The 24,496-nt window shown below is 46.3% G+C and overlaps 1 protein-coding gene across 1 annotated transcript in view; it reads right to left on the bottom strand.

Moving 5' to 3' along the window:
* The window catches only part of fut8b (fucosyltransferase 8b (alpha (1,6) fucosyltransferase)), a 117,925-nt gene that overhangs the window by 30,174 nt on the left and 63,255 nt on the right, over positions 1 to 24,496 (bottom strand). Inside the window, exons 3-5 of the mRNA XM_076037635.1 lie at positions 13,895 to 14,013; positions 11,746 to 11,908; positions 2,583 to 2,697 (exon numbers count right to left, since the gene is read on the bottom strand). Of these exons, the coding sequence (XP_075893750.1) occupies positions 2,583 to 2,697; positions 11,746 to 11,908; positions 13,895 to 14,013 (397 nt within the window). The remainder of the gene's footprint in view (positions 1 to 2,582; positions 2,698 to 11,745; positions 11,909 to 13,894; positions 14,014 to 24,496) is intronic.

Below are 24,496 nucleotides of genomic sequence, written 5' to 3'. Positions count from 1 at the left end.
CCTGGCTGGAAGAGGATGAAAAAAGAAAAAAAGAAAAAGAAGCTGGATAAGATATGGAAGAGAGGAGAGAGAGAGAGAGAGAAGTGTTAGTAGACGACAGCCTCCTTAGTCTGTGTCGTTGCCCTGGAGCAAACCTTACGGAGACTCTCGTGGGGGGACAGCGAGGGCGCAGAGCAACACTGACAAGGGTCTCTGGGATTTTGATGCCTTATTGTGTAATGCACGGTAAAATGCTGGCAAAAAAAAAAAAAAAAAACGGAGCTGGCTGTGACGGCTGTGGGAGATGGAGCGGACGTGGAGGACGGGAGTCGGTCGAAGCGGGAGTGAAGGGAGGGGCTGGTGCGGGTGGCTGAGGCTGCAGGAGGAACCTGTCTTGTGTCTGCATATAGACGTTAGTGCACGTGTGTGTGTGTGTACGTGCGCGCGTGGTACACAGGGCATCTCTTTGCATCAATCATCCGCCTGAGCGTGCACGAGCGTTTGCCAATGGCTGGCTAAGGTGCGGGCGAATCCATCTGTGCGCGACTCTCCCTGCGCACGTGCGTGTGTGTGTGTGTGTGTGTGTGTGTGTGTGTGTGATGAATTAGCGACGGCAGCTGGTGGAGCGGTGTGATCCCTCAGCGGTGGTGACAGCAGCTGTTAGCGGCGCCGTCCCCGCCCAGCCAGACTGACTGGGCTCTCTTCATCAAACACACCGGCTCATTAATGCTGCAGCGGCCCCGGCGTGGTTGCGCAGGGGGCCCCACCCAAAGGTGGTGGTGGTGGTGGATGTGGGAGGAGGGGGTTGAAGGTGCAAGAAGGCCGAGCGTGAACGGATGTCGTAGTCTCATTTACAAAGGTGTATATAAACAATTATCTATCTGTCAATATACTGTAGATAGTCCAACGAGGGCTGTGCGATTCGAAATCTGATTTTTTTTCTTTTTTTTTACTGAAGTCGATGTTAAAAAAAGGAAAATCGTAAAATTGATTTTCCTCTCGCGTTGGCGCCTCTAGGTTTTTTTTTTGTCAGTTTTCAGAGGAAAAAAAATTGCGATTTTATTTTCGTCCAAAATCGCCCAGCCCTCAGTCCAACTGTCCATACGATTTAAATATCTTGTTTGTTTGTTTGTCTTTCTCACCCAATAAATCCATCCATTTTCAATACCCGCTACTTCCTGCGCTCAGGGAGGCGGGGCTCTGCTGGAGCCTCTCCCAGCTGTCATAGGGCGAAGGCAGGGTGACACCCTGGACAAGTGGCCAGTTCAGTGCTCTCTCACACACACACACACACACCTGTGGTCAATTTAGATATTTAATTAGATAAACATATAGATATAGATAGGTAGACCGTTATATAGATATAGACATAAACTCGGCAGAGAAGATTTGTTGCACTTTTACATGGACGCAACCAAGATGCTTAGCTCAGCTGCTCACCCCACACCCTTACAAGTGTGGCACCATTTAAAAGGGGAATAAACAGGCTTTCCATGGATAGAACATTTATTTCCAAAAAAAAACATTGTTACAACAAAGGAATAATCTACCAAACACAAATTTCCTTACAATTTGTGTTATGTTTAGATATAATTAGATCATTTAGTTCCCAAATCACCTCACATGCATGTTTTTCGGGCTGTGGGAGGAGGCCGGAGAACCAGCAGTGAACCCACGCAGACACGGGGAGAACATGCAAACTCCACACACAAAGGCCCCATATTGTTGCGGTAATTATGTAAATTTGCCCAATGCGGGATTAATAAAGGGATACTATTCTATTTTATTCTATTCTAGTTCTCGGGTCGGGAGTTTCTGCAGCTGGTTGTCCCGTGCTGGTCGCCTAGCTTGCGTCCCTGCACGTGCGTCGCTGTCATGTTTGCACGTGCCATTTTTCTCGGACGCTTGTGCGCGTTGCAGGAATCCGGCATCCTTGTTTGTCAGCAGTCTAGCGTTTTGATGGATTTGAAAATTCAATCGATTTTTTGTTTTGTTTTTTCCGCCCCGGATCGTGCGACAACAAAGTCGATAAACTGTGACCCCTGCGACTCTGCCGCCTGTCTGGAGGTCGGCGCGAAGAGTGAAACGCCGGATGGAGGGGGTCGGAGGGTCGGAGGGTCGGAGGGATGGAGCTGGAGTTTTCCAGGACATTGAATTGAATTTGGAATTGAATTAAATAGACTTTATTGATCCCCCGTGGGGGGAAATTCGTGGTGTCACAGCAGCAACAGATCCAAACAAGACGGTAACAGTGTCACGGCGTGGCAATGATACTGCGCACAGTGACACGCTCTCTCTCTCTCTCTCTCTCTCTCCCTCTCCCTCTCAAACACCTTTTTCCCGTTTGGCCGCAGACGGCGTTTATTTTTTCCCTAGAAACCCTTAATTTCATATCTCCAGAAAACAAGCACGGTGGTCGCAGTCTGCAAACTCCTGCGAACCTGAACAATTTTCCATAACACCGCTTCACATTTCCCGTACTTACCCAGACTTGGGATTTTTCTTTTTTTAAATATGAAATTCCATAGTTGCGCAGGGAGACGTGGCCATCAACCTCCCCTCCCCCACCCCACCCCACCCAATGCCCTCGCGTGTGCCCATACCTGGAGGTACGTGATTCTGTTCTGCACCAGGTCCGACAGGTCTTTAGCCTCCTTCACTCTCCACTCTCCCACTCCGTCCGCCTGGCTGAGGTAGTACAAGTCCGTCATGATGGACCTGCAGACACAGGAGTTTTTTTTTTTTTTTTAAAAAAACAACAAAACTTTTTCCATTTGTCCAGAGCCAACAGCTTCAAGCAGTAATTCTCAGCGGCACCTTTTGTTGTGCTTTTTTTGTTTGCCCAAAGGAAAAAAAAAGATAGTTAGAACACCAGCGCGCTCTCCCAGATGAGGCCTGGGTTAAGCACATCTCCCAGACTTTGGTCGGTGCCAAGCTGTCTTCACTTAACGCGCTGCCGCCAATGTCCTTTTTTTTTTTTTTTTTTTTTTAATTCTTCCAGATCACACGCGCGCCTTTCTTCGCTCATTAGCGCCCTGACGGTATCCGGCGCGCCTGCTATTCTCTGGAGGCTCGGAGCTGCGCCCAAATTCGCGGCCCCGCAGAGTATAAACATATTAGCGACGACTTGAGAGGATGACGGGACGTATGACCCTGTGTCCTCTGAGGAGCGGTTCACCCAGAAATAGAAGAATCAGTCATTATCTGCAACCTCCCGTGCGCTGACGAGCGAGCGAGCAGTCGGCGGAAATTTCTTCCCATACAACGCCTTTCGTTTTTCCTTCCTTTTTCGACTTCGTAGCGGCGCAGTCGGCGGAGCCGTCGGGGAGTTGTTACAGAAGGTAAAAAAACAAAACAAAACAAAAAAAAACAAACCACAAAAACAAACACAAATACATAAATAAAACCCGAGCGCCCTGCCCGGCGAAACACAAAATCCCCACAAGCCCAGAGAATCAGAATTGATTTGAAAAGACATTTTTTCCCCCCCTCATAAAGCTACATGTCTGCACTGTGGCAGCTAAACCGAGAGCGTCAGTGCAAATCCCCAGAGTGAAGGTATCGACTTAAAGACGGATACGATGATGTCTTTTCAAACCCATTCGGGACCCGATAGCGTCGGGAGACTATCATCACATCAGGCGAGCTGTATGAAGCCTCTTTCCGCTGATTGTTTTTTTTTTTCTCCTTTTATATTTTGTTTTTTTTTCTTCTTACTTTTACTGTTTTAGCACCTGGCAGGTTGCCATCCACCCCAGATGCATCGTAACGCTGCGGGGGCTTTACAGTACCTGACCTTCGACTAACGTCATTGGAATCATTGTGCTATCAAGCTTTATGCCTAATTACTGCGTACGCATACGCGCCTATACGCACCCTTAAAAGATTTGAAGGTGTGACAGACGATGAAATCTAATAAGTCAAACAAGGACAACAACGGAAACAGGAGTTAGCGGCGATAGCCATGTCACTTAATTTTTTTTTTTTTTTTTACCTGAATATATTTTGATTCTTTCCCCTCCAAACTCTCTTACCTTTCAACATGCAAAACATGTGTATGCTTCTTCAAATCGAGCGAAGCGTTAGTTCTGACAGGGCATGACGTCGCCTATTAGTATTCCAGCCGTGTGACCCTAATTAGCTGTAGGCTTACATCACTTCCCTCAGCTCCGATTGGTCAGCCTCTTTAGAAGCGCCCTTTTTAAAGCCACCCCAACTGATCATCTTCCTCTGCTTCTTCACCGGCGATCGAACAACCCACCTCCTCCCCTGCTCCTCCATCACGATTGAAACTAACATTTCTCTCTGTAGCTCTGGTTCTGCAGGGTTGGTTCGTAGTTGCTGCCGCTGGGCTCCCTGCATCGCCTTTTCACGATGGCTCGTGAAGGGCGGGAAGGGCTTCCCGCCTCGGGCTTCCTTGCATGCTTGCGCGGAAGGGCAGGGGGACCCCAAGCAGAACCATACCGCCAAATCTACGTGTTGATGTGTAATAAATTGTTATTTTTGACAAAGTGACCCTGTCTGAACTACAGACAGGTAGTGGACGTTTTTTTTTCTTTCTGAAAGTCCAATATCCTAAAGAGGTGCCTGTTTAAATGTCCCGCATGTCTTCTGACTACACGCTACCGTTACATGGAAATGAGAAAAGTCCCTTAAAAAAAAAATTAAAAAGTCCATTTCCACCATTCGCTTGCTCATTTTTGCCGGAAAACATTCGGGGAATGAAAATTTGCCCTTTGTGATGTCGCGAAAGAAAACCTCTCCAGCTGTTCCACCCTTCGGAGATCAGCGCCATGCAATCCACCTTGATATTGTCTGACTTAGAATCACTCTAAGGGTAAAAATGCTGTTATCCAGAGATAAAGAAGATATGCCTTTTTATGCTACAACGCTTGAGAATGGGTAGAAAAAAAAGGAACAGAACCTTGAATGAAACGTTCACACTCGCACTTGCTGATTTCATGACCTCAGCGAGGAGTTGCGTCCGCTTTCTAAACATTATACTTACTCCAGCAGTGTTATAAATAAGCTCTTTACTCGCTAAAGGTCTCGACTGAGAGTTCCGCGTCTGGCGAGAAAATAGGAAGAGTCGCTCTACTTATTACCCACAGACAAACCCCGATAACGGAAGTATCTCAAGTGTCTCAAGTATGTGAGCACATTTCTGTCCAGCTGGAGACACCGAGGCCCGAAACACGAGGCCGGATCCCCTTCGCTGGTGTTTCTTCCGGCTCGCGCATCCAAACACTCGGATTTTTGAGCACAAGTTTTGCACTTTTGCACTTGGCACCAGGAAGCTGCTGTTGACAGTACGCGGCGCATGTTTTTACGACGAGTCTGAGCCCGCTTGCAGGGTATTTATAGAAGAAAAAAAACGAACACACAACACAACAACTGTCACTTCTGTCACGCCGCCTTGCGACGCCGAGGCCTTTTCTGGTTGTTCAGCTCTTCTTTTCTGGATTAGGTCTCGTCGTCGTCTGCGAGACTCTGACGGAGAATTTGTGTCCTTGTCACACGCTGCCAAGTCGCAGGCAAGCCGGCATCCAAACATGCCCGCCAGCTCCGATGCAATGCGACGGAGGGCAAGGCGCCAGCACATGTCACGCGCACAGGCGCGTGCCCTGACTTGCGCAAGCTTAATTTGTTACTCACTTCTTTGACCCAAATCAGTCACATCCTGTGCTGCTGCGACTTCTTCTGCAAACACACTCAGAGACGCTCGAGCGTGAGGTGGCGGCGCCCTCGCGGCGTGACTAAGACGGCGGCGCTGCTCGTCCGGCCCCCCCGCCCCCGCTACAGACGCCAGGGAGTCGATCGGATGTATTGGAGGGTCAGGAGTGGGGAGCGCGAACGAACCTGCCACTGCGGGGGTGTCAAACTCCAATACACAGTGAGGCCAGAATGTAAAACTTGGACAAAGTCGTGGGCCAACATTGATATTTACTGAAAGAATCTTCCCCAGATAGAACGGTGAACCTTTTTTTTGTGGACTCAACAAGTTTTGCTTCAACCTGAAGCTTAAAATTAAACAATAAATAGCTTCATATTGCACACAACTCAACTTTAAACTCATCAAAATAAATAAAATGTAAATAAAAACTGTGTGCCTCTTTTTAATTTGCTGCCTTCTGATTTAAATGTCAATAGTAACCTTTCCATGGGCTAATAATACATTTAAAAATAAAATAATAATAAACTAATTAACTAATAATAATATCCTTCAATGAACGTCCAAGCATTCAATGCTTTGGAGTAACAAGAAAAAGTGCACCAAGAAAATGTTAATTATAGTTTGTTAAAGTAAACGGTCTGCCGGAATATCGGCAGGGCATTCTGGGATTTGTAGTATGAGTCGCACATGTGCTGTATAATAGCGGCGGGCCAGCTCTAGCTGGTGATTCTGTATTGGCCTCGCGGGCCAAATAAAATTACACTGCAGGCCAAATTTGGCCCACGGGCCAGAGTTTTGACACCTATGCGCTATAGAGAGAAAAACCCCTGAACACCGGTACCCGGTGCACGGTGGTGGTGTGCGATGCTGCAAGATTTAGTATTGATCTGATACCAAATAAATACAGGGCCAGTTTCGCCAATATGGAAACCATGCCGATACTTTTCAATTACAAGGACTGCTCAACCAAATTGCAAATTCTGAATGAATGTTCATTTTTCTTTAAGAGTATTTTGTGATCAGGACAGAAATTGGGCATAATAGGTAAATGCAAAAAACTTGCCCTCATTATTTAATGCCTTTCACACCTTTACAAAAGAAGTCTCCATAACGAGCTGGATGTTTGTTTTTTTTGCTGATCTGAATTATTGTCAAAATCATTTTATGAGATGTAAAACAAAAACGAAAAAAACCAAAAAAAACCAAAAAGCATTCCATTCCAACTCTATAGTAGTTTAAACACATAGTAATGAATTTATACAAGTAAGTATACACACAAGCTTTGTTTTGGTTTTGGTTTTGTGTGTTCAGTGTCTGGGTTTTTTTCTTTCTTTTTCGAGGATGTTTGTTCCTTATATTGAGATGAATAGAGAGACACTGACGAGGGAAAAAATGTTTACGTATTAAGCCTAAATTAATTGAATCAATCAATTAATTTTCTTAGGTGGAACAAGAGTCAAAATGCATTTTTTTTTGTTTTGTTTTATAGTATAAGGAAACTAAATAATTAGTTAGTATTTCTAGGAGTGGTTTTTGTTGTTATTTTCTTTAAATTGGTTCAACTCACTCACAGCTCACTCACAATCACTGAGTGGTACACTTACTCACATTCTATTTTGATTTTCTATACTATGTACAATGTGTGAATAAAATGTGATAGCGATAAAGAGTATTTAAAAAAAAAAAAAAAAAATGCATACACAAGTAACCAGTTTTTACAATTGCGATATTGATCTCATTCCACTAATATCGATCACTACCGATACCAACATCCACATCGCTATTATTGCTATTTGGATGGATATTCCCACCACTGCTGCACTGCCAGAGTGGAAGAAATCAGCAGACACGGCCAGGGGATTTGGCAGCGGGACGAGGAAAACACCTCTCAGCCGCTAAGAAATGGCACTTCAGTTCCTGTGCGCTTCCAAGTCTATTCTTTGGTGGCGCCCGCCGCCGTTTGTCATCTTGGACACGCGTGGCGCTTGTTGGCTCGCCCGCCGCTTCAAATTGGCTAGCGCGGCGGAGGCTGGCGCGGCGGTTTTTGGCAGCCGAGCGTGGATTCGGTGGCACGGGCGGCGCAGCGACGGAGGGATTTCAGGGGTTCGCGTCGCCGGGAGAGCGCCACCACCTGTCCAGTTGGAGAGGCGGCTAGGTCGAAGGTGGGAAGGAGGACGGTCGACTTCGACAGGGGATGAAAGTGGTTAATAGTTGGTTCGTTAGCCATCGGCACCTTCCGGAATGTTTGCTAACACAATACGATTCACCACAAGGTGTCCAGGAATAGTCGTGGTGCTAATCGAAACTGTACCCTGTCGAGCCAGTGTTAGTTACCACACACTCGCACTCACACAGCCTTTCATTGTACATTCTGGCTTTTTACACCCGTGCGAAGAGACCGTCGGCTCTTTTATCTCCAGAACCTAAAACAGTGCTCGTTCCAACCTTTTCACACCGGCCCTGATACACTCTGCACCTGCATTAAGGCGCGAGGCATCAGGTCACATTCTGTTTTTGCATTCATTTTATATTCCTGTTAGATATTCAGGAGTCATTCAGTGTTATCAATTCACACACGCACACACAAGCATGCACGCACGCACGCACGCATGCACACCCACGCCGTCCGCTTGATTAGGTACGCCTTGCTAGTACGCCGCACTTAATAAAGTGGCTGACTGCTTTGAGGTTGGACATGTTGTGCATTCACAAATGCTAATCAGCAGACCGCGGCTGTAACCAGAGAGCTATTTTGAGTTCCTGTTGCCTCTCTGTGGTTTCTGACCAGTCTGGCCATTCTGACCGCATTCCGACCACACTTGCCCCCGCCAAACTTCCACCCACTCAATATCTTCACTTCCTGGGGCCTTTTTCTCTGTGAACCCCTCGAGACGGTTGAGACGTGGTTACTTCAGTCCGCCTCTCTTCCCCGTTTTGACGCTGGCTTTAAATTTCAGCAGGGCAGCTTCACCACGTCGAGGTGTCTAAAACGCACCGAGCTGCTGCCATGTGATTGGCTGTTTGGCTGTTAACATGTAATTGAACATTTTACCTGATAAAGCAGTGATTGTGTGAATCTTTGTCTATGCTCTTGTTGTTTTTTTCCTCTTTCTTTGGGCTCCTGACTGCTCTGACTGCTCAATTGCATACGAATGTAAATAAAAAGCTGTTAATTTTCTTTACCTCCCATTCCAGGTCATTAAATGTCCAACTACTCGATTAATGGGGAACGTTTGGGAAACTGCGAGCTACAGCATCACGCTTTGCTTTAATTAGGAGAGCAGGTAAGTAACCGCAATCTTTCCTAAACTGCTGCATTTTTATTTCCCCTCGCTACAGGACCTAGCTTGCAGAATTCAAACGAACAAAGTGGAATTTGTTGGAGTCAAACACTTTTTCTGCTGCTCCTGCCGGCCTCTGCCATGAGTGCTGAAGCAAGCCGGGAGACTACGCATGCAAGTCTGTGTGTCAAGGGGTTGGGAGTCAGTTGCGGCAAAGCCGCTTAGGCTGCGGGGACTAAGACAATGACGGCAGTGAAGAACTTGAGTGGGATTACAATGAAGCGTTTGGCTCAGCCGGGCCCTCCCTCACGCCCTTGCCGTCACTGGCCAGGTGACGGGAGGGAGCGTGACCTTTGCCCTCTGTTTCTTGGCAACAGCGGCACACTTTGCTGTCACGTTTCAGTGAGCAGCGAGGACGACAAGGTTGTTGTGACTCTGTAACAGGTATCCAGGTTTGGGGGAACAGGCCACTGTAGCTCACTGGCAACCTCAAGAGGGGGAGAGGGAAAGACGCTATAATGAAATGCAACTCCTTGATGTTTCTTCTTCAAAAGCCTTGCTGTCACGCACTACTAGGGGATTTCTTGAATTAGGGGACAACTGAGAGCCCTTTTAGAGCATCATGTTGCTGCCCCACCATGCAGATAAGGATTTAACCTGAGAAATTCCCTGCTGCAGTGATAAAGCCTCGACCTTAAAATGCATTTTTTCCTTCCCAAAGTGTATGCAGCAAATTATCACATTAAGAACGTGTCATTTTTACTGTTGCAACAGTGGACTACTCATGTTCCTAAAAAGGTCAAAATTCTCGAGTAACGGCATAATTTAAATTGTGATACTAGCGTTCCAAGTACAAAAATACAGGGGATTATTGGCATTCACGCTAATAATTACTATATACCGCTTTTAATGTTACGACTTCAGGCTCCGGGCTGAGCCTCGGCAATAATCTGCAGCTATTAAACACACGGGTTGACAAATCACGACCAGCTTTATTGCGTTACACCCAGATATATTTATCATTTTGACAATAAAAAATATAACTTCTGCAGGCTTTTACGTCGTAAGGTGGGATGTTTGTCATGTCGCTGCTGTGCTTTTATTGCTATAACAAAACACAATAGCGTCGGTTTTTATTTCTGGGGCGGGACCGTAATACCCTCCTGCGGGCCGCGCCAGTGAAACAATGCGACATTTTGCTGTGTCACCGCTCAGCCGGCGAGCCGGTCGGACGGTCAGCGAGGCGAGCGACTGTTTGGCCGCCCACTACTGTGCCTGCAGGGAGAGAGAGCAGGGAGCAGACCAGCCGCAGCCACACACTTTTACTTTCCTGCGCATCCAACGAGGAAAAAAACGTGGGCCATAAGAGCACACAGAGAGCATCGGCTGGTGTCTCACAATACTATGAAAGACGAGTAATATAGTAAAGAGGTATTTTTTTGCAATGCGTCAGCTCTTATTTTTGCCTACCTGATGGAATTACGCATTCAAGAATGCAGCTATTTTGGTGAAATCAAAAAAAAGAAATCTTGAAAATTGCTTTGGTTTCAAGGTTTATCTATGTACAAGGTAAGAAGGAAAAAACCCTAAAAAGTAAAACTAAAATATTGCAAGCATCGATACTTGCGCAAGGCTAATTTCTTTTTTGTCATCTTTTAATTTAATCAGTGCTCAGCACCTCTTCCTACATTAATCATCCTGACATTGATGTCAGTTGAACACCAGGGGGATTCGTTTTGATTTCTGGGAACACACCACTCACAAAAAGGTAGGCGGTTGCTCACTTTGGGATGGAATTTATGGAAAATGTCAAAAAAAAAAAAAAAAAAAAAAAGGTCACGATGCCAGTGACATGACATCACAAAGGGCAGGGCGCTCAAGTAGACGCATGCGTTTTCTTTTCCCGTCTTAAAGAATACCGAAACAAAGGCTGACAATAGTGGCGGTGTTGCCACCGAAAAATGTCAACCTCTCTCTGAAATTGTCATGGGACCTTTTTCTTGGTCTTGTGATGTCAGAAAACGTGAACGGCGCAATGAGGGGGGACCGTTCGAATGGGAATTTATCATGGAAGCAGAGCGCTCGGAGGTCACCGTTCAGACGTGTGGTTGTGATTTTTGCGGCCAGTCGCCTTGTTAAGAGGGCAGCATGTGACGCAGTGGGGACTGAAACATTGAAGAGTCGCGCACGGAAAAGTTCAGAGAAGGTCAAAGACAATTCGCCTGTAAAGGTCACAGTGCATTTCAGGTGCATTCCATCATTTCCTGAACATTGGTCGAGGAGCGTGCGGTTTTGACTCTGTGATTTTGGTCACATTGCAGACTTTTTAAAGTTGGCACTGACTGGTAATGACGACGTTACCAGTCAATAGTTTGGACACACCTTCGAATCTAATGGCATTTCTTCTTTTTTCTAATTTTTATGACTATTTACATTATAGATTCTCAATGAAGGCATCAAAATTATGAATGAACACATATTTTGTAAATTATGTGCACAACATACTGTGAATTTTACATTTTTTGAGAACTTCTTTTTCTTTTTTTTTGATCTTTCAAGGGAGAATAAACAATGTGTAAAATAGTGTTTACAGCATGTTTCTTTATTATTCTTTAATAGCCTCTCTTCATATAATTTTTTTTTTTTGTTAGAGTTTTTTTTAACTCTGTTTTCTTTGCTTGAAAATTCTGTAAATCTCGCTTATATATTTGATGTCTTCAGTCATATGATCCAGCATCATTCGTAGGACGCAGCAAAGATAAAGCAATAACACTGCACTAGAAGCTGTGTCCAAAACTCTTTGTTTCGCACCTCTCCTGGTGTCCGAGGTCCTGCAGGAGGGCGTCGGCGTACTTCTGCCTCTCGCCGGGCTCCACGCTGGCCAGCTTCTTCACCTCGCTGCGAACCAAATACCAGAACTCCTTGACGCCGTTCTCCACCCTCCTCCGCAGCTCCTCCTGAGTGGGACCCGGGCCTGGAAGAGGGTGGAGGGGAAAGAAGAAGGAAAAAAAAAAAAAAAAATAGCTCAGCCACGTCGCACAACGACCAGCTTGCGTAACCTTTGAGGCACGGATTCGATCGAAAGGGACGAGTCGTGGCACAAAGTGGAGCTGGGAGGAGGGCGGCGATGAAAGGGTTTTGTTTGGGGAGGGGTGTCAGAGAATTAGTGGAAATAGGTTACAAACAAAGCAGGCTTTTGGAAGGGAACCACTAAACTTTCTCCTCTCTGTCCCCGGGTGTTGTGTTGGCCTCAATTGAGGAGCACTTGATCACTGTTTTTGTGCCTCGTGGCTCCCCCCCCCTCTCTCCATCTCTCTCTCCATCTCTTTCCTCTCTCTCTCTCTCTCTGTGTAACAACAGGAAGGAACTCAATACGCCAGGCGGGCTAAACAATGTGGAGTAACCCACATGTATAACACAGCTGCCTGCTCTGGTTTCTGAGGAGAGTAAAAAAAAAACCCAAAACAAAACAAAACAACAACAACAACCACCAAAAAGCGGGAGTGGAGGGGAAGGGAAGGACAGCCTGGAGCGGGAGGCGGAGGTGGAGGTGGAGATGGAAGAGGAGGGGAAATCTTTTTTTTTTGTTTTTTTTTCCTCTGTTAACTTCCTACTATCTGGCACTCTCTCTTCTCACCCCCTCCCTCCCTCCCTCCCTCCCTCGGCAACGGGAGAGAGGGAGGGAAGGAAAAGAAAAAAAAGAAGCTTGAGGGTATTCTTAGCCTTTTTCTCCGGCGGCGAGATGGAGAGAGCCGGTGACCCTGCGCCGCCCTCTGCTGCGCCGGCTCCCCCCCTCCCCCCGCTTCCACTTCATTCACACGTGCTCGCCCCCCCCCGATCCCCACACCCCCATTTCACCCCCGTTCACCTGGCGACGCCATCGCTGCGCGTTGATGCACTGCCTCTGTGGGTACAGAATCTGTATACAGATTCCAGATACACAGAATCTGGGGAAACGGAATGTGTCCGAGTTCCTACGACATCAAGTGGTTACATTTCATTATAGCGTCTTTCCCTTGCGCCCCCCCCTCTTGAGGTTGCCAGTGAGCTACAGTGGTCTGTTCAACCATAGATAGACAGATTGGTATCCGACTAACTATCGTTAATTTTTTTCCCGTTTGTTCGTTCGACCGCGCTGTACTTTGTCCTAATAGACTTGCCGTATGTGACGTCGTCGGCAGTCGCCGGACACCGACCAATGACATCACATACGGCAAGTACATCGCGATCAAACTAACAAATGGAAAAAATGAACGATAGTTAGATAGATAGCTATCTATTTACAGTCTGTAAACATCTATTGTTCGATCGTTCTATAATTATATATATATATATATATATATATATATATGTACATATATATATATATATATACATATATATATATATATACATATATATATATATATACATATATATATATTTACACACACACATATATATATACATTTACACACACAAATATATGTGTATATATATATATATATATATATATATATATATATATATATATATATATACATATATATATATACACACGTACATACATACATACATACATACATACATACATACATATATGTATATGTACACACATACATACATACATACATACATACATACATACATATATATATATATGTATATGTACACACACACATACATATACAGATGATTATACCCATCTATCAATCTACTTTTCTATCTATATATCCGACTGCGATGTAGTTTGTCCTAATAGAGTTGCCGTAGGACCCCGGACACATTCCGCAGCCCCAGACAGATTCTGTACCGACACCTCCCCCCACGTCCAGACAGGAGTTCTCCACTCTGTCGTTTTCTTGTCCTCCCCTCCTGCCATGCACTCTGAGCTCCATCCTTTCATGCTTCCCAGATCTGTGCCAATGCTGCTACACCACCTCCCCCCCAACCCCTCCCCCGCCCGCCAAAAAGAACTCACCGTCTCCGGTGAGCTTCTGGAAGCTGTGGATCTTCTGCTTGGCGCGGGTCAACTGGTCCTCCAAGGAGCGCAGCCGTCCCGCCGCCAGGGAGCCCGCGTCCACCTGGCCCTCGGGTATCCTGAGGGAGGAGGGGGAGGAGGAGGAAGAGGAGGAGAGAGGACACGGGTGAGGACACGGGTGAGCGCGCCCGGCGAGAGCAAAATCAGCGCGCACAGACACAGACGGTACAACTGTGACATGCTGCAACGGGGTCACAGGGTTATGCAGGGTAAAATCAAGCGAAGTGGAGCCATTCATTACTTCCATTACTCGCCAGCTTCACTTTAAGCCTCGTACAGGGAAATACAACATTGTCGAAACGCCACATGATTTGAATGAAAAGCTTTTTAACTTAAGGCTTTGTTCATATATAGACGCAGGTTCTGCTTCACGTCCACATGCAAGGAGACATTTAGGTCAGCCGGCCCTTCAAAATAAAATGTCCAGCAGGCAGACGGTGTCATTTCTTTTTTGCATGATGTCATTTGTTGGGTGCTTGAGTTTCTTTTTTGTTTTGTTTTTTTCTTTTTATTTGCTTCAATCCAGATAAATGTGCATCTTTTACTACATCGAAATACATTGAACACAAGAGGCAGACTCAGATTGTGTTTTCTTGCATTTTATGAACTTTATATTCCCTATTCTGTGATTTCCCAGATTTCTCCCTTGCACTGTGGTGTCAGCCTTCTCTTCCTTTACAAGCTTCTGGTTGGCCGACATGACTTGACTATGAGATGCACCTCCAGCTTTGGTGCGCGTGCGACCAAACCCCACCACATCACCTGACTGTCTGCAAATGATCTTGCACATTCATGCCAGTACTTCAAATAACTGCCTGACTTTGTTTTCATTCTCATTACGGATGTACCACATTTCCTTTTAAAAGAGGAACTGAGAAAAAATGCAGAAAATGCTTCGAAACCCAAGAATATTCAGTCGAAAAGTCATTTTACAAATTTTCAAAAAAAAAAAAAAAAAATTCTGTTAATCATTTTGAACATTAACATCATTAATACCGTCTTCAGCACATTCAGAAAAAGTTAACATTAATAGCGCCCAAGCTCTTTTTGAGCGCAATATGAAATATGCATGACGGAGGACATGAGAGGGCTTTATTCTGATTCCAGCCTGGTTGCCAACAGGCAATTAAAGAAGGTAGTTAATGAAGGCGGGTAAACAATGGCTGTGAACTCATTCTGCTCGCTTTCTCAGCCGCCGTTGAGCGGTTGCAAATCACAAGCTGCTTCCTCCTGTCGAGCCGATACGCATGAAAGCGGGGGGAAGTCCTGAGAGCATCGCAGAGAGTCACGCTGTTGACCGCCAGTTTCAGAACGAAATGGAGATAACGTTCGGGTCACACTCACACACACACACACACACACACACACACACACACACACACACACACACACACACACACACACACACACACATATATAGATAAGCACACACAAATGAACCCGTTGACACCTCGTTTCAGCAGCTAGCGATGCAGGTGCGACGCAGGGTTTTCGCAGATTGTTTGTCAGCCCAAAACTTCTGCTGCATTTGGACACGGGAAAACTTTTCAGGCCAACGACTAAAAGCGGGTGGAAATTTGGCGCCTTTCGCTCAGCTAAAACTTTTATTTGCCCCGGCTGCACCGTCCTGGCTGGACATTGCCCTGCTCTGTTTGTTTCAAGCTCTAAAGAGGACTCAAAGACCTGGATCGCTGCTCCTGCCTTCATTAGCGAACAATGACTCCGAAGCTGTGTGTACAGTGCAAGAGCTGAAGGGGGAAACATTGGGGCGTTTCTAGGTGACTTTGACTCAAGTTGGCAACTGACACGTGTGTTTTTTTTTTTTTTTCTCCTCTTCCTTCGTCTATCTATCTATCGTTGGTGTGAATTTACCATTACGAAGCGAGTGTTGATAGCGGCGTAATGGCGCCACAATAATGACATTGTCAGCTTTTAGATTGGCTCTATTAACATGACTTTCGCCGAGCAATTTCGTCTGCCAACGGGCACGGATCCCCACCGGCGGGTGGGGGGGGGGTGGGGGCTGACTGGTGATCTCGTCATGCTGGCGGCCTGGCACCATTTCTACGTGCTTTCATGTCTCCATTATAGAGCAAAATAAATGAGGGAAACGTCAGTCCTCGGCAGGATTCAATTGTCTTTTGCGAAGCGGCATATTTGGATGTTTTCTTTCTTAAAAATTAAGAAATAAATGAATGAATGATTGAGTGAATGAATGAATAGATGCCCCGACAAACCCTGGCAAAATAATTTTAAATGTCATTTATCCGTTGCTTGGAGTGACGGCGCCTGCCTGCTCAAAAGGAAAAGGACCGACACTTTTTTACCTAGCGGCGGGGATCAAATTAAAGCGAGCGAAGGGAATACACGAGACAAAAAAAAAACAAAAAAAACATGCTCGGGTGAAAATTTACTTGCCAATTACGGAACAACTATATCAAAGCCATTCAAGTGCAGTAAAAAGATTAAATACAATTTGCTGCCATGATTTGACTATTCATCTGTGGCTACACTGGAAATCCCCTTTCATTATTACTGGAGCTGATTGGCGCGGCGGCGGCGGTCACGGTGGCCTGTTCCCTCGAATACAGTGCGCGCGCGCGGGGGGGGGAGCACTAACGAGATTTATTGTGAAACAAAACGTCCCCATAATGCGCAAATAACGAATCGTTCGTACAGCATTTGGCAGGCGCACAATGTCCAATGTATCAAACACAAGCACGCATGACCGAGATCTGAGCTTCAGAAGCGTCCAACTTAAAGGGGCTGAGGAAATTTACAGCTGATAACTGTGTAAAGCCTAATTGCTCATTACAGCTGAAATGATGTCCAGGCGGCCGTTCACTCCATTTAACGCATCCGGCAACAATTTCTCTAATGCATGCATTATGACGCATCCGCGTTTAAGCCGAATGCGTAGAAAAATAATTAAAAATGAAAAAAAAAAAAAAAAAAGGCATAGCTCTGCTTTAAAGGCCACGTGTGTTCCCCATAGTCTGATTCTTTTTTTTTTTTTCCATTCTGGACTCCAGTGGAGCAGCCATGCTCAATTAAACATAAAAAAAAACCTCCAGAAAAGAGAATATCTAACCCTCTGTTTACAGCCTTCTGCAAAAATGGTTGATTATAACATCCCTTTAACGTGGCTGTTTTGTTTTCCAAAAACAAAACAAAACAAAATGTTGGGAGTGCCGTGCAGAAAAGCGGCCTCATGTGATTATCACGACAGCACCCAATCATGTCGGCGTCTCGTCGCAGAAGCAACGCGATGAGTCGGCCGCAATTTCTGCAAGCGCTTTTCGCGGACGAGGCATTAAAAAAGGTAGATTCCGAGGGTGGGATGAGCTTCTGGCTGTGCCGTCAGTGCCCCACTGCTACTGTTCAAAAACAACGGCAATGGGGATTTTGCACGATACGGGACTTTTAACAATTAGCAATCAAACGTGTGCAAGAGAAGCACAAACGGGGTTGCAAACGAGCTCAGAACACTGATTTGGAGCAATCCCTCAATGTGGAAACTAGTAAAAAATGGAATATGTCTGAATGCACGGGGGGGGGGGGGGGGCGGGGGGGGGATCGGCAGAGTGCTGCAGCTTTGTCTTAATGAGTCATCAAAGCAGGGGAACTCAATTTGCTCGCCGAGTGTGGAAGATCGGTCACTGGCAGGCAGAACGACGGGACTTTTAAAGTTGCACCCCCCCCACCCCCCACTCACTACCTTGAGAAGCTCCGGTCTCCCACTCGACCGAGCGCTAACCGAGCATTGTGCTTCAAAGCCGCGGAACTCGACTGAGGAGAGAGAAGGGAGTGTGGGAACTCCTACATTATGCAACGTGTTGGGGACACGGAGAAACCTTTCCACACCTCCAGTTGCGTGGAGGGCGCTCTTCATACAATACTCTTACCTTCTGTGTCATAAGACTCGCACCGCAGCTGACACAGATATTTTGAAACCAGATGCGGGTGCGTTTCCTTCATTCTGTGGCTCTTTTTTTTGGGTTTTGTGTGTTTGTTTGTTTTTAACCACACACATAACCCTGCTCAAACAATATTCAACAGGGTTTCCTGAAGGCCACACCCCGAACCTGCAAGTTACACCACCACTGAGCAGGAAGTAGGACTACTTCCCACCTGACGTCAATTCCCAGGGGGGTTTAAGTGGTTTAAGTAAAGTGACCCGATACCCGACCCCCCCTCTTACAAGAGAAATGGGAAACATTCGCGCAAGCCAATTCACAAGGGTGTGTTACTGAGGTAGGAAGAGGTGGCAAAAGTATTCACATTCTGTACTTAAGTAAAAGCATTGATACTTTTGTAAAAAATATATTCTGATACGACTTTACTCCAGTAAATGTAAGAAAGCATGGGTTCGGGTGCAGGTACATTAAATGTACTTAAGGAAAAATATTTTTTTTTGTCAATGATGACCCACTACAGTAATTGATAATTTTGCAAAATGAAAACGTTTTTATCACTTTAGTACTCTTAATATAGTATAATATAATAGTTATGACTGGTGAGCGCTTGTTGGCAGTTTTAAAAACAATTGTTGTAATTCTCTACATATTTGTTTTTCCTCATACGGAAAGTAATGTAACATACTGAACAGTGACCCAAAAGCCGAGGCATTCTAAAATAATACCCCCTTAAATATGATCCACTTTGATATTGAATTACGCAAGAGCAGAGTTCAAATAGCTCCACTTCAAGCGACAACAACTGCAGTCATATATTTGTGTAAAAATGTAGGGAGTAAAAAGTAAAAAGTTGAGAGAAAAAGAAATAGTCAGGTTAAGTACAACTGAAAAATCTACTTGAAGGTCCAGTGTGTAAAATTTGGCTTGATATATTATTATTTTATTATTTTTTTTTTTATAGGTAAAAGCTTCATATACTGCCCATAAATACATTAATAAAAGTGTATAATCACAAAAGTAATCTGGTTTTCCTACCATGTATATGTATATATATACATGTATGTATGTATGTATGTATGTATGTACGTACGTACGCCATCTTGCACACTTGCATAACACTCGCGTCCTCAAATATACCAACGAAGAAGGAGGCGGATGAGGTATCCAGGTTTGGATTTTCACACAACCATAGCTCGCTGGCAAACTCAGGATGGGAAGGGAGGTAAAAGACGCTGGAATCTAAAATGTAACCACTGGTTGTTTACACACTTAACCTTTAAGTACAGTAACAAAATATTTGTACTTCATTACTTTCCGGCTCTGGAGGTGAGGTACCCTGCTCTCCTGCGACACATTTCCGTTGCAGGCAAAATGGCAAAACAAACAAACAAACATCAAAAACCCTGATATGTAGATTTGGGATATCTGCAAACATTCAGCTGTGCAAAATACGCACACGCACGGGCGGAAGGCCAACACGGAAACAATCCATGACGGCGTCTCTGGAGCAGAGAACCCAGGAGCTGAGACAAGACAAGGGGACGCGGCAGCTGGGTTTAACAGCATCTTAATCAAACCATTACAGGAGCGGTGACGGATGATGAAAACTCTGACCTGTGGGAGGCAGGGCGGGGAGGAGTAGAAAAAGCACTGCTGCATAAAAAGAAAAAAAAGGAGAAGAAGAAGAAGAGGGAGGGTGAAGAGGGCCGGGAGCCGGATGAGGTTCAGCGGCTCGCCTCCTCGGCTGTCGCTCGGTCAGCTCCCATCCCCACTGACCCCCAGTCGACGACTGCAGAGTTCACGGGAGTTGATCAGAGGCGGGTGGAGCAGCCTCAGCGGCGAGGCGCACAGCCCGGCACCGCCACGCATACATATTTTTTCATGCTAAGCTTTAATATACTCCTGCCGGCTTCAAAAGAAAAAAAAAACCCTCCGCGGCGTGCGTGACCTGGGACGCCATACATATGCATGGCAGGTGGAGATGAAAGCAGGGCTACATGAAGGCAATTCGCGCTGGCAAGCGGTGCAGGGAATTTGAATCCGGGGTCCCCACCATTTCCGAGGCACCGTCGCTCCACCATGTGACATGACAAGCGCTCGCTTCTATCATGGATGTATTATAAGAACTGGATACCAGACTGGCAAATTTTTTCCAGTGGCCACCTGAGGTACTGCAGCCAAAAAAACAAACAAAAATAAAACGTGGCCCTAAGAAGCATTTTTCACGCGATACAAAAATAAACCCCTGTAAAACAGGTGACAGGAGGACTACGACATGAAACGTTTGTTCAAAACAAGAACTTTAAATCTTTAAAAACATCCGAAGCCAAAAAACGTTTTCAGTTTTATGCCGCTAGGGGCGCAACTCCATTGAAATGAATGGGCCGTATTGGATGCTGGTGGCCTTGCTGCGACGCTTCATGGGAATACGGCGTGCGAAAAGCAAACCACTTGACTCGAATAAGACAAGCTCGCAAAAAAAAAAAATAATAATAATAATGATAATGCAGGGACGTCGCACAGTTAACAGCGACAGATAGGCGTTTGGCCGTGAAATTCCACCGATTCCACCGTTCGAGAGATAATGAAAAGAAACATGTGACCTCTTATATGTTCGCTGGCTGCGCTTAACAGTATATCTTTGTGTGACAAATCGGGTCATGCCGCTCAGAAGTCTCCAGTGTCAGATGTCCCAGTTGATTCAGACAGGACGATTCTACGTAAAAAACTGATTCAGGATGCTGCATTCTTGCATCACATGTTTCAACGAAGCTGCAGGAACTGGCCCAGGCCAGTTCCACCGAGTGTCTCCCACTGGACCGAGACGTGCTACAGACCACAGGCACGTCCACAGTGAGGTAACCGTGTGTGTGTGTGTGTGTGTGTGTGTGTGTGTGTGTGTGTGTGTGCAACAAAATTGGAAAGTAACAACGAACGAAATACTTCATTAATGTACTTAAGTAGATTTTTCAGCTATCTGTAATTTGACTTTATACTTTTTATACCTTGCAATAGTGTACGCTCTACTCCTTAAATTGGAAAAATGCTTGTTACTTTTGTGTTTTAAAAGATACAAATTATGTTAAAAGTAATCAAACTAATACTATAGCTGTGGTTGATTGAAGTGGAGCAAATTGAATTGTGCTGTTGTGTAGTTCAATATAAAAGAGGGAGATTTTTTAATAGTACATCAGCTACATTGCTGCATTTCTTAATTTCTTAAAATTCTTAATTGCAAAAAGTTAAGTACATTTCAGAAACTATAATTTCTTACTTTTACTTGAGCAAAAGAGCTGAATCAGTATTCATACTTTTACCTGAATATTGTTTTACACAAGCATCCGTACTTACTACTGATTAGGGGTGTGGGGAAAAAAAAAATTCTCATTTTCAAAAATCCATTTTCTTTCCCCCCAGCTCCCGGCAATGTGTATGTGCCTGCTGGGCTGCCGTAGGTATTGCGCAATAAGCAGTGCGCTAAAACCGCGGGGGAAGAAAAAGAACCTGAGCGGCCAAAAGAACAGCAGCCCGTGGGGTTCACACCGGGCGTGGAAGGGCCGCGAAGCGAAGGCCGCTTCCATTCGGCGCCCGATGTTAACTAATGGAGTCGCCGTGGACAGGAAGTCGCTTGAAGAAACAAAAGGGTGTCACAAACAAACAGGGGAAGAGCGAGAAAGAGGCAGAGATGAGTTGCGGTCAAGTCAGGACGGACGATGTGAAATTGATCTTGGAAGTGGAGAAGTAGAGGGAGTTGCCTGCAAGGGAGTAACAGCAGCTGAGTGCGAACAGGAGGGCTGTGCGCGATTTTTGTAGGCGCGGCGCTTCCGCGTCCAGTGTTAACTGGGCGCTAAAGAAAAACAACCGCCCCTGCGGACTTTTAAGGCAAGCGTTTAGAGACACTTTGAATGTTACCGTCAACCCGGCACCGGGCAAGAAAGGGCTTAAAGTTGACACGCCTGATGCAATTTGCAGACTTTGCAATGCTAAAGTAAAGTAATTTTTAGGAATGCTTCAAAACCCCACGCTCACTTCACTTGAACAGACACCACCCAGAGTTGAATCGAAATGGATATAAAGAAATCGATTTTGAATCGAATTGTGAGACACCCAAAGAAAGGCTGGTGTCCTCAACAACTCCTCTCATCTTCTCATTTCCCTTCTTCCCCTCCTTCAGCTCTGCACTTGGCCCCGCACTCCTCGAGCCATCCATCACCCCCTGCCCTCCCCTCCACTGCCGCATCTCTCCCTCCCTTCACTCCCTCTCAGCTGGCCCGCCTGAGGGGCATCGATCAGGTCCTCGCCGCTCAGCCGGGCTGTCACTCTCGACCCGCCGATGTCACACCATCGGGGTCGGCGGGTGTCGTCATCTCTGTGAGGGCCCGTGTGGCTTCACGGCCCGGTGGTGACAGGCAGCTGCAGGGAGGGCGGCGCCATCGAGCCCCAAACGGCCTGACCCTGCGCTCACCCCCCATCATGGCCGCGGGCTGATTGGTGGGTCGGCGCTACGCCTGTCGCTCAAAGCACTCAGGGACGTCTCCGAATATCTGAGTTGGCGGAATGCGAGCTGGGGCTGATTTGAATCTGGAGCACCGATTGGCCGATTCACTGCACACGAAGAGGAGAAACAGGCTAAACGGAATTGGCCCGGATCACTCTTGTCTGTCGACTGTCGCTGCTAACCCAAATCGCAAAGGAAAACCCCCCCTTCAGGTGCGCGATAAATGCGGGACGCCGCCTTCGTTAGCGCGGCAACACATTCAATCTCGCCGGCGCCGTTTCCCCCGGAACGCCGCTAACGAAGCTAAGCGCTACGCTGGGCTATAAATCAATTGCAATGCGGCGGGGCTCTCCGGCGCAACGGCCCTGCACAAAGGGGTAATGATGTCAGTTTTATGGGTTGAAATCTCTCCGAGGCCGCCCGTAAAAAAAAATAAAGAAATAATAAAGAAAAAAAATAAATAAATAAACGCACTAATGCGGAGGTTAGGTGCTTCAGAAATCGACCCCCCTACCCGCACCGCCTCCTCCTCCCTTCCCCCCGACCCATTGCCTAATGTCTGCAGAGGAGCCCGGTGTGAACTGGTTGTGCTCCTAATGCAACGTTCAGGGACCCATCTTCTCAAATCAAAATCTGCAGGAGGGCACGGGGTGTGTGTGTGTGTGTGTGCTTGTGCGTGTTTGTGCGGTGGGGGTTTGTTGAGAAGCATCGGTGCCACTAGTGAGCTGTTACATAGTCGGCCCTGCGTCAAAGCGACCAGCTGGGGTCTGGTGGCTCTGCGCCAGGCCTCTCTGATCAGCACTTTGGTCGTCAGAGTAGGTTGGCGGGGGGAGGGGTTGGTGGGAAGGGGTCCGAAAGAGAAGAAAGAGAAGAAGTCAAATGCAGAGTGATGGCGAGGCGATGGAGGTGCGGAGGGTGTGATTGGCAGCTCGCTAACAACCTTTTCTTTGATGGTGGGTGGGCGGGGGGGTAATCATCAGGTTCTAATGGAGGGACGAGAAGGGAGGGTGAGTGTGTACCGTAATGGACTACCTCACGTACCGCGCGCACACACACACACACACACACACACACACACACACACACACACACACACACACACAGGCAAAGACACCAAATTGGGCGGCGGGATCTGTGTCTCTGTCGAAAGGCTAATGAAGCCCAAGCTCGGCAGCCAGCAGCGCTGCATGCTCTCGAGAGGAGCCGTAGCAGCTTCGCCGTCCCCGGGTCAGCAAACGAAACTCGATGACGACGTGTCGGGGACCCATCTGGATGGGGGCGGGGGGCTACACTTGAAAGTAGCGCTTGCTTCTGGCACGCTGCAAATCCCACCTTTTGTCTGGCGGACAATTTGGGTTAATCAGTGACCGGCTGTCTAAATCAACGTGTGTTTGAATTTTTATCGTGCGCTGACGAGGGAGCGTCTGAGTGCACAGCAGAAGCGGCAGAAGTTCAGCTTTCCGCGTAAATAAAGTGCGAAAGTGCACCAGTGGACCCGGTGCTTGTGCGTTAAGACAAATACGAGCACGCGGAGACTAAAGCAGAACCATCTGCCTTCCCTTCTTCGACACACTGCCTCGACCGTGAGAACGATGCTGTGGTGACACAATGTGCACATTGTCTGGCCATAAAAGTGTTGTTTGACTGCCCATCCGTCTGTCATGCACGCAGCATATTCAACCCCATTGATCTTCCTTTTGGAGACATTTGTTTCACTGCATGTGCCACAAGATGCTGTTTTAGTCAGATTGCGACTGAATGTTCTAGAAATCAAAGAGACCCAACAAGGATCTCACTGCCAAATTCTGGCTTCTGTATAATTAGTGTTGGACAATCAGGGAGAAGGTTTGGCAATTGGACCTAATTGCAGGACGCAGAGGAAATATGATAGAATGTGTGTGTGTGTGTGTGTGTGTGTGTGTGTGTGTGTATACTGGAAAAAAAAAACAAAAAAACAAAAAAAACATATATATATATATATTTATATATATATATATATATATATATCTTACACTACACTTACATAACACTCACATTCTCAAATAAACCAACCAAGAAAAAGGTGGATGAGGTTTCCAGGTTTGGGTTTTCAGACAACAGTGGCTCGCTGGCAGACTCAGGATGGGG

This window comes from Nelusetta ayraudi, unplaced genomic scaffold (assembly GCF_046127955.1).
Source record: "Nelusetta ayraudi isolate G7.1 ecotype Tasmania unplaced genomic scaffold, CSIRO-AGI_Nayr_v1 ptg000052l, whole genome shotgun sequence".
NCBI classification, from domain to species: domain Eukaryota; kingdom Metazoa; phylum Chordata; class Actinopteri; order Tetraodontiformes; family Monacanthidae; genus Nelusetta; species Nelusetta ayraudi.
The sequence above is the reverse complement of the archived record's forward strand: the minus strand, read 5'-3'. Positions and strand labels throughout refer to the sequence as shown.